Source organism: Artemia sp. Qi Xiang Cuo, chromosome 1 (assembly GCF_049724085.1).
Source record: "Artemia sp. Qi Xiang Cuo chromosome 1, ASM4972408v1, whole genome shotgun sequence".
NCBI lineage: Eukaryota > Metazoa > Arthropoda > Branchiopoda > Anostraca > Artemiidae > Artemia > Artemia sp. Qi Xiang Cuo.
Genome location: NC_142794.1, coordinates 40938165 through 40955152, shown reverse-complemented (window position 1 = coordinate 40955152; position 16988 = coordinate 40938165). Strand labels below are relative to the sequence as shown.

General features: G+C 37.9%; 2 protein-coding genes across 2 annotated transcripts in view; both read right to left on the bottom strand.

The window, feature by feature from the left end:
• LOC148956314 (exosome complex component 10 homolog) overlaps positions 1 to 2587 on the bottom strand; it is a 59202-nt gene extending 56615 nt beyond the window's left edge. The window contains exon 1 of the mRNA XM_089094911.1: positions 2520 to 2587. Coding sequence (XP_088951037.1) covers positions 2520 to 2534 — 15 coding nt within the window. The 5' untranslated portion in view covers positions 2535 to 2587. The remainder of the gene's footprint in view (positions 1 to 2519) is intronic.
• The window catches only part of LOC148956313 (G patch domain-containing protein 3-like), a 273613-nt gene that overhangs the window by 172609 nt on the left and 84016 nt on the right, over positions 1 to 16988 (bottom strand). The window lies entirely within an intron of this gene.

The window sequence follows — 16988 nt, the reverse complement described above, 5'->3', positions numbered from 1 at the left end:
TTTTCTAAAACTTTTGACAAAGTGTGTCACAAATGACTTGCAATTAAATTAAATGCAGTAAAGCTTGAAGAGAAATTCCTGCTCTGGATCCTTTATTTGCAAAATCAGTGTGTTCAGTTGTTTGATGACTCTGGTAATTTTTTTCTTTCTTCCTCAATGCAAGTTTTGAGTGGACTTCCTGAGGGAAGTTTTTTGGGTCCCATGCTATTTAATATCTTCACCAATTATGCTCCTTCCATTATCAGCAGTAAATCCACTCTTTATGCAGATGACCTGAAGCTTCTTGGACCAGCTTTGTCCTGTAAAGATCATGCCCTGCTACAAAATAATCCTCAACTGCTGGGTCAATTGGCTGAGGACTGGCTTCTAGAATTCAATATTGCCAAGTACCATATCATTCACTTTGGCAAACTGAATCCCTGCTGCTCTTATTTTTTCTTAAGCCACCCACTCCCCTCTGTAAATAATGAGCAAGGTCTTGGTGTCAATATTGAAAATGAATTAAAATTCAGCCCTCATACTAAGAGGTCTGCCGCTGGGGCTAGTTCAACCTTGGAACTGATTAAGTGTACTATTTCCTCTTGCTCCCCTAAAGTCATCAGTCTTCTCTATAAGGGACTTGTGTGTCCTAAGCTTGAAGTTTGAATGTCTCTTGCATCTCTATATTTTAAAAAAGACATAACAGTTCTTGAAGATGTGCAAAGACATGCTACTGAAGTATTATATGGCATGCAAGAGCTTTCCTACCCTGTAAGACTATCAAAGCTGAATCTCCCTACACTTGTATACAGGAGAAATAGAGGGGATGCTAGGCTATTTTAGGCTTTAAGTTATTGAGGGCTAATACTCTCCCAGCATTGTTCCCTACTGTTGGTACCAATTCAAAAACTAGAGGTCATCACCTGAAACTTGTCAAGCCTGAAACAGTTTCTAGAGCCTGTACTCAATTCTTCTCAATAAGTATTGCCAGTAATTGGAACAAACTATCTAATGAAACAGTTACTGCTGAATCTGTTAATGTTTTTAAATAAAGGCTAGATACTCAGTGGTCCATCCCTTAGAGAGTGTAAACTCAATGGGGATGCTATCAAAGATGGAAAAGCACCTGGTCACTAGTGAATCTGCATACAGTCAGTTGTAATTCCAGAGCTCTACAAGGAGAAATCCTTAGATTGCTCTTAGCTGTAATTTAAGGCAATTGGCAAGCTAACAAAGGCTAGTACGAGCAAAAGGGGGCAAATTAAACAGGTATATCATAAATAGGCCTAACTAGTTAAGTAGCCAACATAGACTATTGTGGGTAAACATTTACCAAATCATAGGCCTATTATTGAATTTCAAATAAAGTGAATGTACCATTTGATGCCTTTTTTTATGCTGATTATGAATATAACAATCATTTCTAGCGGAAATGAATTTTAGCCCCCTCCCCTAGGGTAAGACACCCAGTAGTCGGCCATATGCCTATTCTCGGACATAATCTTTTATACTATTTTAATCACTATTTACAATGAGCCGTTTGTATGTCCGAGTTTAGGCAGAATTGTCACTTGTTAATAAATTCAAAAATAGGAGGCACTGTGCTAGTGAAACTATTTGAATTAGTAGCCTACTTGTTCAGAAATTCTTCAAAAATTTTTTGATACAAAAATTAAGTTTCTAGGTGGTATAATACAGTAATTAGAGTAGTTTAAATGTCAAAAAGTTTTCAAAGTGATTAAAGTGTCCGACTACTGGGTGTCTTACCCTATATATGTCAATTCAGGATATAGGGTAAGACACCCAGTAGTCAGACACTTTAATCACTTTGAAAACTTTTTGACATTTAAACTACTCTAATTACTGTATTATACCACCTAGAAACTTAATTTTTGTATCAAAAAATTTCTGAAGAATTTCTGAACAAGTAGGTTACTAATTCAAATAGTTTCACTTGTACAGCACCTCCTATTTTTGAATTTACTAACAAGTGACAATTCTGCCTAAACTCGGACATACAAACGGCTCTTTGTAAATAGTGATTAAAATAGTATAAAAGATTATGTCCAAGAATAGGCAGGTGGCCGACTACTGGGTGTCTTACCCTATATTTGCACATATGGGGGTGGGGGTTAGGTTAGGGGAGGGGGGCTGAAATTGATTTCCGATAGAAATGATTAGTATATTCGTAATCAGCATGAAAAAAGGCATTGAATGGTGTATTCACTTTATTCCTAACTCAATAATATGATTTGGTAAATATTTACCCTATTGTGAGACAGCCTAGCCTAATTATATTAATTCAGAAAATAGCCTATAAAAAGTATCTTTAGGTATAGCCTAGTGTTAAAATTTGCTCTGAAAATATGAAAAGTGCCATAGTCCCCAAAAGTATAAAATGACACCAAAAATAGGCTAGCTCTTTAGAAACCATGCTTATAGGCCACCAGTTTAATCTAATTTCTGCTGAATTTTATTCTTTTCAAGCTAAAAGACCAATTATTGTTTCTATTGTCTATCAGTAGAAGCAGAATCCATACCGCCTTCTTGTCCATGGTTATGAATAACTTTAAACGGTTTGTAAACAATTTCAATATTTCCAGCTTGATCTTCTATTTCTTCTTTAATTGCCTTTTCCGTAAAATTCTACTTTAGCTACTTTTGGCTATCTTGTAAAGGGGTTATGTTAGGAAAATGAAACTTTCAGGGATGTGTCTACCACAGACAAGAAGTATTATCATAGAAGTATATCATATTACATACTTCTTGTCTGTGGTGTCTACAGGCTAAAATATGTCCCGGGAAGGTATTTTGAAGTACTTACATCCACTCCTTTTCCCTCTAGAGGGTCCTGACCTTTGATTACCTTTAAAAACCTGTGTGTTATAAAGGTGAAACCTTGCAAAATAGATCTTCTTCTTAAATGAAGTACAACAAAATTATTTTTTGCTTCGCAACTTTGCTCAATCCCAATTTATAGGTTTTAAAGATAAGCCAATACATTTCCTAAATTTTGAAAAAAATATTGATAAGGCTTAAAATCCTACTCAAATAACAGGAATTGCATTTTCAGAACTAAAGCAAGAGAAAAAGAAACTGAAAATGAAGGTAAAATGTTTTGTCAAAATCTCAGTAGGTATCAAAGGTGCCGGCAGAAAATTTTCCAGGGGGGGGGGGCAAACGCCAAAATATCAGTGGTGGTTGGGTGACAAGGAATATATTTCAGGAATTTATTTTGTATGAATAAGTTTCTTTTTAAATACTTTTAGGAAAAAACTCTCAAATAAAAAGAGCAATTAAATTGCATGCAAAATGAAATGAAATACAGTAAATTTTAAACGACAAGGATTCCTGGCAAATAGATCAATAATATATCTAGTTATTATGCATTTAATCTTAAAAGAGAATGAAACTCAAACCGAAATTACAGAAAGATTTATTGCTTCCGATAAAAAAACAAAAATCGTCACTATAGAACCTTATCAAATAGTTTGTGATAAAAAAAAACTAGATGTAAAAAGTGACTTGGACCAATTTTCATCAAAACTAGAAATGGAATTCTTATGTTAATTGCTACACCGGCAGTATTGGCTTTTTATGATGCTTCGAAAAATTTAAAATTCTTTTTAGTTTATTGTTACCCACCCAAAACCAAAAATCTGAGAAAATTTGCCTGATTTTTGAAAAAGGGACATCGTATTGAAAAAAGGGATCATATTGAAAATCCCTTTATTAGATAAATCATATCAGAGAACCTTACCATAGAGGTTTAAAGCTCCAGTTTTCAAAATGTCTAATTTTTTTTTCAGAGGAAATATCGTCGATGAATGTTTATTTTTTTTGTTTTTAACAGGGGTGATCGTATAAAACCGAAGCTCCAAGATAATTGGGAGGGAGCTCATTCAAACTTGTATTGAAAGCTCTTTTTTAAATGACCATACAGATTGGGCCAGGGGAAGGTCTTGTTTTCTTGCTATTTTATGGCACCAAACTACGACTTTACCCCAAAGAGGACGAATTTGCAATCAATTTAAAATTTTGAGAAGCCAATTAATTTAAAAGTATCAATTAATATATTTTAGGTATCCCAGTTGAAAAAGAAGTAATGCCACACGCTGGCAGTACTGGATTCCATCAAGTTGATTCACTTTATTTGTAATGAAAATAGGTTACGTCTGGAGATCTATAATTGCATATCAGCTGTAATGAGGGGGGGGGGTGAGGCATTGTTTAGGTGGGGGTAGTGTAGATTCCTAGAAAAGTATATTTTAATGGACAAACTGCTTCTTTTTCATGAGGCTTCAGATAAATGTTGAAAGAGGTAGGGGGGGAGTAGGAATTAATTAAATTACTTCTCTATTCAGCTAATATGTTATATTCCTATATCTACCAGCAGAGAGGTGGAGAAAGCAAGGAAGGTCATCATCAGTCCGACCAGGAAATTTCTTTCGGATGGCAAACACCGCTAGGAACTTGGTTTTGAGCCATTTTAAATGGTGTTATTTTCTTTTTCTATTTATACGAAGTATTTTAAAGTACCTTACATTAGTTGAAAAACCTTTTCTATTTGTTTAATTACATTTCATGAAACTGCAAGGCTGTATAAATACAATACTTTTGGTAACACAGAAAAAACGATCAATATTTCAATGATCTCTGTTTGGATTTTGAGTGGTAATCCATTAGTTCGCAATAACGAACTGTAAGTAAGGAGCGACCCGGCTCAATAGTAACCGAAACTCAAAACAATGAAATCTTGATACCAATAGATGTATTAAAAGAATTGGCTTATTATTCTGATTCTAAATATATAAGTTTCATTAAGTTTAGTTTTACCCACAGTATATAAATTATAGGCAGTATGATCTTTCCCTATCTCACCCATTATAATAGCCCGGACCGAGGTGCGAGTGCTCCAGAGAACGTAGAAACATAAGCGACATTATATCTTTTCACGGGCAGACAAGTCAGATTTCTCTTGAACGCGAAACTTGGCTTCAACGTTGGAACACTAAATTTTGAAGAAAATAATTTTAAATTAATTTATTCCAATACATATATGAAAATTGGTAATTAGTGTGCAATGCTATTATTATATGTTTTTAGGAATTAAAAGTAGGTTTCGAAGTCTCAAGTTGGTTTCAAAGGCATTTTGAGAAAGTTTCTGCCAAAATACGTGTTCCAGGGTAATTGAACCACTGATGGCAGATCAAATGAGAGGAGCTGTTTGTACGCGCTAATGCAAAAATAATTGGGAGGAGCTGTTTGTTCGCACCGAGAATGAAGAGCCAGAAATTATCTGCGGTATACTTACTGCTATATCTTTATACTGTGGTTTTACCCATCAAAAGCTACGATCCTGAGAAAAGTTATCTGATTTTTGAAAAAGGGAGAAAGACCCCCTCAAAGTCATAGAATTCTTATGAAAATCACACCGTCGGATCCATCGTATCAAAGAACCCTACTGTAGAGGTTTCAAGCTCATATCAGTAAAAATGTGGAATTTTGTAATTTTTTCCAGTAGGAAGATCCCAGATGCGTGTTTATTTGTATCTTTTTTTCCATGGGTGATCGTATCGATCCAGTGGGCCTAAAATGTCGAGAGAGGGCTGATTCTAACAGAAATAAAAAGTTCTAGTACCATTTTTAAGTGACCAAAAAAAGGGCGGGTAACTAGGCCTCCTCCCACGCCACTATTTTCCCAAAATCGTCCGATGGAAATTTTGAGATAGGTTTTTTCTTCAACATAGTTGGAAGGCCCAATAACTATGTCTTTAGAGATAAAACGACCCCCTACAGCCCCTGGTGAAAGGTTTTCAAGTTATAAAATTTACCCATTGCTTTATTTGTTATTGGGAAGTATGGATACATTTTTCGAGTGGGGAGGGGAGGACGAATTTTCTTCTGGAAGGATTTTGCACTGGGAGAATTTAGGGAAGTTCCCAGGGGGTGACATTTTCAGGGAAAAATTTTGCACTGGGTGCATTTACCAGAATTCCCATACGAATTTACTTTATATGTCTTGCTTTTTCTTTACCGATTCAATTATAGCCGTGGAGATGTTAAAGGTAATTGTCCGGGCAAATTTTCGCCAGGTTTGAATTGCCCACAGGATATTTCTGTGGGAGGGGACATTTTTCCGTGGAGTAGGAGCCAAGTATCCTGGCGTTATTTAAAAAGACGACCAGAAATTGAATAAAAAAAGCTTTTTTTTCAACTGGAAGTAAGGAGCATCATTAAAACTTAAAACGAACAGAAATTATTACGTAAATGAGGGGAGTTGCCCCCTCCTCAGCACATCGCTCTTTACGCTTAAATTTTGTCCAAATTCTTTAAAAACAACTGAAACACAAGGGTAGTTTGATTAGAACAATAGGTAGGAGTAGAAGGGCCTTATTGAGTCCGAAGAGCACACCATATATGGGCATAGAGTCATTAGGAGGAACACGTGGCTAATGGGGTCAATGACCTCTTTTTCCAAGGTCGATGTTATTGTTGTTGTAAGTGCACGCTCTCAGCGAATGTCAAGGTCGATTTATTTGTTGTTGTTGTTGTTTTTGGCACGCGCCAAATGTTAAGAGTTTCCCGGAAACAGTTAGATCACGTGTTTCCTTCTCAGCCAATCAGCGATTTGGTTACATACCCCTTCTCAGCCAATCAGAGGGCTTGTTACATATAGTTTTCACCGTTACATAACAATTCGCCCTTGAGATTTCGTATATAACGGACATGCAATATGATTCAATTATCAGAAAGTATTTTGACATAGTGCAAACAACTACAATGGATAAATTTAACTCTTTAGAAGCATTGACAGCCGCAATTAGCAATGTAAGTGCATTTTTATTTTCAAACGAATTTTCCTTGGACATCGTCCAGTATATTCAGCTAAAACGTAAATATTTTCTTTTACCCTCAAAACCTAACCCCCCCCCCCCAAACCATTGTTTTACAATCAAATTCTCGCAAAAAGAAATACCATTTCGATAAATTCCTTCCTTCTATATTTCCAGCTAAATCACCCCCCCCCACCATTGTTTTACAATCAAATTCTCACAAAAAGAAATACCATTTCGTTAGATTCCTTCCTTCTATATTTCCAGCTAAATCCCCCCCCCGCACTGTTTTACAACAAAACTCTCGCAAAAAGAAATACCTTTTCGTTAAATTCCTTCCTTCTATATTTCCAGCTAAAAGCGACCATTGACTTCTGTCAATTTTTAATGAAAATGCCGCTCTGGTTTTGACATAATGCTCTACGCGAGGTTAAAATTAGCTGTCACCCCTTTTCCTATGTGTTTACGAGCGCGGCAGCCAAAGTCAAAAGGCACTGTTTCTCCGTCAAAATTAAATACATACAATATGTTCTTTTACCCTCAAAACCTAACCCCCCCCACCATTGTTTTACAATCAAATTCTCGCAAAAAGAAATACCATTTCGATAAATTCCTTCCTTCTATATTTCCAGCTAAAGCGATCATTGACTTCTGTCAATTTTTAATGAAAATGCCGCTCTGGTTTTGACATAATGCTCTACGCGAGGTTAAAATTAGCTGTCACCCCTTTCCGGTGTGTTCACGCTATCGGTCTAGCCAAAGGTTTTGTTTTGGCTGTCAAATTAAAACAGTTTTAAGCAAAAAGAGATTGTTGTATATTAAGCTTGTAGATTCGTAACCTTGTATTTGTCAGAGAAGCGATGAAAGAGATTTTTTTCAAATTAAGTTTAACAATACATTTAGAACATTATATGAAAGGGGGGAGGGGGCAATACATTGCTTCTAACCGCTTCGTTGTAAGTAAAGTATGTGAAGGGGGAGGCCAATACCTTCAAGTATACCGCAATCAGTGTAAAATTAAAACATACTTATTATTCTATTTTAATTTATTTTCATGTTATGTGCCGATGTTCCTTTTAATGAGTTTAATAAAAAATCATTAATAACAAAATAGTGAGAAAAGTTGGTTACCGGGGGGAGCGGGCACGACATAGATTGTAACAGCTTCGTTGTAAGAAAATTATGTAACGTGGGAGGGCAATGCCTTCAATTCTAGCACCATCAGTTTAAAATGAAAACAAACTATTTCGTATCATTAAAAGTAAGGGGAATGTATTTATCGGAGAAGCGATTAAAGATATTATTTTAAAATTATGTTTAACAATATAGTTATAACATTATGTGACAGGGAGGAGTGCGCAATACATTGCATCAAAAAACATCGTAGTAAGTCAATTATGTAAAGGGGGAGGGCAATGCCTTCAATTCTACCGCCATCAGTGTAAAATGAAAACAAACTATTTCTTCGCATTAAAAGTAAGGGGCTTGTATTTGTCAGAGAGGAGGTTAAATATATTATTTACAAATTAAGTTTAACAATATATTTAGAACATTATGTGAAAGGGAGAAGGGGGGCAATACATTGCTACAAATAGCTTCCGTGTAACTAAATTTTGTATAGGGGGAGGGCAATGTCTTCAATTCTACCGCCATCAGTGTAAAATGAAAACAAGCAGTGCAGGGATAGAAAAGTCTCTGTGAGTTGCATGAAGATAATATTATATATAAATTGAATAGCATTTTAACCTATGTTTGCAAAATATATTCCTACAGGTCGATTGGTTAAAGATCTAATTTAAAGCCTATAGACCGGAAAATTTAATATTTTTCTAAATAGTAAAAATAGAAACAATTAGTTCTATCCTAAGGCTATAGACTACTGATTGTCTAATAAAAACGTTTGATTTCTAAGACTAATATATTTCTCGTGAAATTTTTACTTCTTGCTTTACTGACAAGAGATATATGGTTTTCTAGACAAAATAATAAGGACGAGGGTACTAACTTTCTTTCTGTAAAAAAGGGGTAAATTATTTTGATACTAATTTTTTCTCTTCTTTTTAAGGCCAATTGTGAAGAATGCGTGCCCCCTCCTTCCAAGAAAGCAAGAGATGACGAGGTAGCCCCAGTGCGGCCTGGCAGAAAGTTAAAAAGAGAGTGGGCGGATAACTACAATGCCGAAGCTACGCAAGATCGTGAAATAGCTGGCACAGCCGCGCAAGAACAAAGCGCTGCCCCCCCGCCCCCCCTCCAAAACCCGTTACCAGGTCCTTCGGGTGCCCCATCCCAGACGGATTATGCAAATGTAAGCATTTTTTCCTATCTATCTTTTTCTTCCATTTTTTTTTACTTTTTCAATTCCCAATAAAACATATCTCAGTATGATCTTCACCCCTCACCCCCCAACCATTGTTTTAAGTTTCTCTATCTCAGAGATATCTATAAGTAATTTTTTTGCATGTAAACAACTCTTTTCTAATCTTTGATATCGCTTCGATATCTCATAAGCGAATATTTTCAGGTAATTTCTATTAATAATCACCGCCTTTGTAACTCAAAATGCTATTTTTTCTAATCTTTATTACTTTCTCTATTGCTCACACATATATTTTTAGGTACCTTTGAAACACCGACTGCTCTTTTTCACCTAATTTTGAGAGAGATTATCCCATCTGTCACATATTGTCGTTCTAATTTACACTGAATATTTCTATCGTGCCATGTTTCGCTCTTACATAGAATATAGAACTCCAATGTCCTTAAATATTAATTTTACAGACAATTTGTTCTCCTCTATTTCAGAAAACACAGAATTACGCAAAGGCCATTGAAACCTTGATTGACTAAAACCGCTAATGTAAAACAAAACAGGGAAAGGAGATGCCAAAATTATTTATAACCTCGCGTGGAGAGCTTTATGTCAAAACATAGCGGTATAATGGCTAAGAAGTGTGTGGGGATAGTGAATTAATGGTTCTCAACATTTTGAATTTCAAACTCGTTCATCTAACCTACATAATGAAACTCATGTGTCTACCGAACCTGTATGGACTTATAAATATTTCAAGTTGTTTGGGGCTTTATGTAAAGGTCCGAGGGTCGCGGAGCCCGGAATACGCCGATGGGTCCGGGAAGTGCTGGGGGAAGTGCCGCTTTGATTTTCTTTCAGTTGAATTAACAAAATGCTACTATGCTCATACTGCTATTCCTACTAAGTGCTGAATTTAAATAATAATTCAAATTTTAATAGTAGGGGTGATTTGAACACTTTGAAAATAAGCTATTTTTCATTTATAGATTGTCCTGGTTCCATACTCGCCATCTCCCTCTGCTCGTCAGTTGGAGAAGGAGAGAAAGAATATGTGGAGCTCCCCAACAGTTCACTATGTGATGATTTAAAACAAATTCTAGATAATACTAATGTGTTCATAGATGATTTTTAAATGTTGATTATATCGCACTTGAGCAGGGGGACTTACCTTTGCTGAGTCCAAACACCTTGTAGCGTTTAGATGATTTTACCCGGGACTCAAAAGGGGATCCCGCTACCTCCGATACCCTAACGACTCCACTTCGAACAACTGAAGTGGAGCATTCCTCAGTTATTGTTGAACAACTTGGGGGAGGGGGTAATATACAAGAGGGGGAGGGGGTACAACTCTCCCCGATTTTCAATTAACCAACAGAATTTTAAATGCAATAGTTGTTTACACTGCGACGTTTGATGATCCCTTTAATTCACTAAAGGCAGTAAAATTTGTTTTTGACCCTGTAGAAATTGGGCATGCATATGTAGACAAAATTCGTGCAATTCTGGAAAACCAACTTCACTTGTTGGGGAGGGAATCAATTAAGGTCTCTATTGTTTTAAAAGTGTTTTATTTAAATGAGGGTGAAAGTGAAGTTTATTATCATTATTTAAATTCCGAGATGCGTGTGGTTTATTCAAATTTAGAAAATTTTTAAGGAGCTTTCACAGATTGGGTCGATCAAATTATAATGCATCTTGAGAACTTTAATGAAAACAGTAGTGGGTCTCTAGTTCTTTTTGTTGAAAATTTAAGGGTCAATATTTGTAAATTTAAGAAAGATATTATTTTAAGAGGGGGTGGGGAAAGGGCAGTAGTTTTAAAATATAATCGAGATCTAGTGGGTTGTAAAGGTGTCCAGCGGATCTGTTTTGAAACAGATCAAAAATGTTTTAGGTATACTTTCCTCATATCAGCATTCAGCATTCGAGCCTCTAGCTCGGGACGCTACCAAGAAAAATTTAGACACTTGGGCTGTGGGTGGCAAGGATGGATCCGCCTTTCCCATTGTAGATTTTTCTTGTGTGGAGGGGAAATACCCAGTAACGCTTCGATCTATTGATATTTTTGAAAGGGCTAATGCCCACTTAAATATTGGCGTTACTGTGGTTCAGTATGAAACTGAATTTGAAGATGGGGTTCGTTTAAAAAAGAAGGGGGTGGTCATCCCCGTAAGGAGCCCGTCATTTGATTTGGTTAAACACTGGGTTTGGTTGTTATACACGCCACCTAGTCAACCGAACACACTTGGACATTTTAATCCGATTACCAACATTAGTAGAGTTCTGGGGGAGGGTAAGCTTAGGGGGGAATGTTTCTACTGTCCAACATGCCTCTCTAGATTCCGTACTGATATGAAACTACGGAATCACATGAGGCACTGTAGCCATCATGGCTACCAGACAGTGGAAACGGTTTCAGGGGATTGGGCAATTCTACGATTTAAAAAGTTTCAAAATACACTTCTCCAGTGTAACAAAATATCTTTGGATTGTGAAGCTAAGCTGGTGAAGGGGAATGACCCCCAATTTCCAAACCGAGTCAAAGAACATCAGGCTATTGCAGTGTCCTACACCCACGCGCAAAGAGACAATTCTAACACCATGCGGTTGTTAGAAATAGTTGAAACATTGGATGAGCAGGAGTACATGATCAAGGCACGGACTAAACTGATTGGCACGGCTAATGGTGCTATTTCTCGTTTGAGAAATACCCATTATCCAATGGTGTTGTCTGCAGAGGATCGTCTAGCGATTAAAAATCAAAAAATTGGTGGGTTTGGTACGGGGGAGTGGGCAGAGGAGGAGGATACGGGGACAACCGGGAACATCGGGGGGCGGGGTAACGTCAGAGACCATGACCATTTGTGGCCGGAAATATTCTCGGGGGGTAGGACTTTTAGAGGGGTGGCGCATCAATCGTGTCATTTAAATGTTATCCAGCAGTTTTTTATCCCTTTTTTTATTCACAATTCTAATTATGATTTAAAATTTATTTGACCGGCACGGGCACGGATGTACAGGGAGGGAGGGGGAGTAGATTGTCCATGGGTAAATAGTTCATTTACATATAACATTATTCCCAAATCGGCTGAGAAGTTGTTGCTTCTCGAACTGAAATGGCAGGCAGTGGATAATGGGCATACGTGTTGGAATAAAATCAGGTTTTTAGATTCCTTTAGTTTTTTCCCAAGGCATTGAGTCAGTTGATTCAAGTGCGAAAAAGCGACAATTTTGATAGCTTTCCCTTGCTTAAACAGCACTTTCCAGACAGTGCAATGTATGACCTGTTGACCTGCAAAGGTATATACGCATATAAGTATTACTGTTCTGGCGCACGCTTAAGTGAGGTGAAACTACCTCCAATTGAAGCTTTTTACAATTCACTGACCAACAGTGAATGCACAGCCGAGGAGTATGAGTTTGCCAAGAAGGTGTGGTCCAAGGGGGGTTGTAAAAATAGGTGGGATTATTGTAGACTGTACTTGGCCAGTGACGTTCTAACTCTGTTGGATATAGTCTGTAAGAACACAGACCAGATCTATTCAGAGTTCGGGTTAGATATAGGCTATTATTTTTCAACACCCCATTTAGCTATGTATTTAATTTAAAAAATTAGCAGGGAGTAAATAGGCCTAGTCACCGATGTAGATCAGCACCTTTTTGTAGAGCGTTCAATGTGGCGTGGGTCTGTTTTTCATGGGGACCGCGTCTTATCAACCGATCCGAGCGGACAAAGCACCTGTGTAAAGTCAACTTCAGTGTTCTTGGACATGAACTCATTGTATCCCTCGGCAATGTCAAACTACTCTTTGCCTTGTGGGAACTATCAATGGATTGAGAATCCTTGTGAGTTCCCCGACATTACCACCGTCGAGGACAACGGGCCACAAAGATGGTTCTTTGAAGTTGACGGTCACATTGCGCTGGCGCTTCACGACTCAGTCAAAGATTTTGTCTTTCCCTGTATCAATCGGCCGGTGAGCAGGGACTCGCTGAGCCCCTACAATCGTTCATTGGTTGAGGATATGGGGATGCATTGGACCCCCTCTAAACAGAAACTGATCGCTGATTTGGACCCTAAAGAGAATATCGTTGTTCACCATGTGCTTTTGCACTGGATGGTGAGCAACGGTTTCAAGATCACTAAAATACACAGGGTCCTACAGTTCAATCAGCGACCCTACTTGAAATCATTTATTGACACCTTTGTCAATAAACGCTCTAAGGCAAACTCAAAGGTGGAGAAGGAAATGTATAAGCTCATTCTAAATTCAGCGTTTGGCAAAATGTGTGAAAGCGTTCGTAATAGATCTCGCTGCGATGTCATGACTGACCCTCTAGGGTGTGCACGAATTATTGCCGACCCCAATTTTACATCGTTCACGAGCATAGAGACTGGCATGGTTCTTCTACACAGGCGAAAGCGAAATGTAGTACTGAACAAGAATATTGCAGGCGGCAGTTCAGTACTAGAAATTTCAAAAAAGCCCATTTTGTCGTTCTTTTACAATGTGTGCAAGGTGCAATGGCCACGGGAGGGGGAGGTTCAAGTTTACCATGGTGATACAGAGTCTCTGTTGTTAAAGGTAAATGGACCTGACGATTTTTTGGATGATTTAGACAATGGGGTGCACATCAGCTCGCAGATGGATTTCAACAACTGGAATTCATCACTCTATCCTACGCTGGCGAAAATAAAAGACCCATACCAACTATTACTTTGAAACTCGTAGACGAGGAGTGCGTTAAGCTCTCGTGAGTATTTCCTTAGCCGCAAAGTTTATTTTGTGGGACCAGAGAGTTTGGCAGACCTGAAGACGGGTACAGTGGTGCTAAAATACTTCGTGAAGAGCAGTTTCAAAATGAGTGTTCAAAGAGACTTTGGGGAAAGTAGCCTAGTGCCAAGAGCACAAGTGCTTGCAATTCGCTCTCTACAGTATAGAAATTATACTGTGAGAGTGGAAAAGAATGCAATGTCGTGTATATCCGACAAAGTCTATGTGCTCGAGAATGGTGTGACTGTCCTACCCCACGGCCACTACCGTATTTCAGACCGAGTTGAATGCATAGACTATCGCAATCAACTTGGTCTGGATAAATTAACCTAACCAACTAACCACCACCACCAACTCGTTCATAAATTAACTAATCCCAATCTCACTACCTTAACCTAACCCATCCACTAACCTGCAGTGACGACAACTATTGTAGTGTTTCACCCCGCGGTTCCCGGGGGGGGAGGGGAGGGTCCCTTCCCGCGGCCGCCCAGGGGGGTGGGGGTCCCGCCCGCGGCCGGCCGGCCTTCAGCCCTGCGGCCCTGGGGGGGAGGGGGATCCCACCTTTAAATTCACTATAATGTTCAACTGTGCTATTGTTCCAAGTGTATTTTCTGTTGTACAAAAAGTGTTGTATAGAAAAGTGTTGTACAAAGATGTTGTACAGAAAAGTGTTGATGATGGACAAAAAGTGTTTTTTATTGTACATAAAGTTTTGTAAAGAAAAGTGTTTAAAGACAATAAGTGTTTATTATAAAGTGTTATCATTGCAGTTCATGTTGAACAAATAGAGTTTTCATGTTGACCAAGTGTCACGTTGAACAAGTGTTATCATATTGCTGTAATAAATGTTGCCATGAAATATTGTTTTTGTTGTTCTTGAATAGATAGATCTATGGGAAAATTATTACTTATTCATTGAGCACATATGATTTACAGTTAGTCATAGTCCGACTGTTGTCAACAGAAGCATGTATCAATTTAAAACACCCTTCAGATCATTTCTGTGTGGTCCCTCAATGTCGGGGAAAACAACGCTTTTAGCTAGAATAATTCAAAATTGCGATAAAATGTTTTTGGAAAAACCGAAAAAAATCTACTATTGCTATAGTATTTGGCAGGAGTCCTATGATAAAATAAAAGCTATTGCCACAGCCATACCAATACAATTCATACGGGGACTTGATGTTTTCAATAGTATTGAATCGAACTCGTGGTTGATTATTGATGATTTGGCTGAATCCATTGAACAGTTCTCACAGGAAATGCTACAACTGTTCACCGTTCGCTCCCATCATGAACACATTTCCGTTACTCTGGTTCTACACACTCTGTTTCATCAGATCAAATGTAAGCGAACCCTTGCTTTGAATTGCACCGTCTATATTATCTATCGAGTTGTACGTGATTCTAGCTCGCTCATAACTCTCGATAAGCAGATATACCCCGGCGCTCCAAAATTTCTGTTGTCAGCGTACACTCAGGCGACTAGCAAGCCCTACGGTTACATTTTGCTGGATCTTAATCAGAGCACGCCCGAGGATCTTCGTGTAGTCACCGACATCTTCAACAATGAAATTACAGTATATCTTCCGGTGAACAGTAGAAAAGACTATTAGTCGCCATTATGACACTGAAGAAACTACACGAACAACGGCATCTGTTTTCCTTTTTAAGCACTTCAAAAACATTGCTTATGAAGGATATACTCAAACATGTGTTTGACAATGATTTCATTAATCTAATATATGAACTTTGTTTAAATTTAACTGAGGGCACTTTTCAACTGCAATATGTTTTTAGAAAACAGACAACCAAAATTGGTTAAAAGTGACGTACCTGGTCTTTAAAAAAAAAGGTAAAAAATTTAAAAGAAAGCGGCTCCTTCAAGCGGGCGGTAGCTTTTTCACACTTTTACTACCGATAATTGCTGGACTTGTAAACAGTTTTCTCTAGTGAGAGAATGGCAAAACCCTATAAATTGACACCATTTGAACTTGTCTTCTCGCCCATCGAACATTTTGAAGACAATCTAAGCAAATTCATTAACGATGAGAATTTTGCCGATGACAAAAAACTGCTTTTACTTCAAGATGTATTGCGACGTGTGGACAAACATAAACCTTATCATGAGAGACCTGTCGTCGATCCCCCTAAAGAGGAAAAATCTCCTCAAGATTCCGCTGCATAACCAAAGGAGAAGGAATTGAACTCAAGTGTATTGACAATTGGAAACCTATTGCCACTCACCTATCAAGAACAGAGTAAATGAGTATTATCTTATCTCATGTTTGAAACTGGTGATCAAGTTCAAGTCAAAAGCACAGGGAAACAAATTATAATTCAGTGAAAAAGTTATAATCTAGTTGATTTAATTTGTGATATGGTGACGAATCGTAAAGGACTCTTATCCTTTGACGATAATCTATACACCTTTCTGTGTGTATCAAACTTCCCCAAAAGTATTATTGGCAATAAGCAGATCCTAAAGAAGCTAAGAGAATATAGTTCTCCCACAACACCATTTGAGAAAGAAGAAGATAACAAATTTGAAAATACTAGCGTCAGAGATTTTATAACAACAGTGGCTGCTGGTCAAAAGTGAGAACGACTTGATCCGTGCATAAGTGTGCACAAGAGGGGCGGATATTACACTAAATGTTTACATTCGAAATGGATGAAGTTCTGAAAGGTTTCTATGAAAGTATCGGCAACGCAGGACGTTTAAGTTCTCCCAAAACGCTTTCCAAAGTCTCCGGCACCACCACATTGAAAAGTGCAAAAGAGTATCTAGAGAATGAGCCGAGTTACACACTACATCGGAATCACAGGCTTCGCAGTAAACAATATCGACAAACTAAAGCCTTTTTCCCTCTACATATAATGCAAATGGATCTTTTAACTCTAGACACACTTCAACAGCGTCACAATGCGCCCTACAAATATATTCTGGTGGCAACCGGTATCTTTAGTCGCTATGCCTATGCCATTCCACTGCAGTCAAAGAGAGGTGATGAAGTTGCTAGGGCCATTGAAAGTATTCTAGAACTGGATTCATATAGAAAAATTCAATCAGATCGTGGCAGT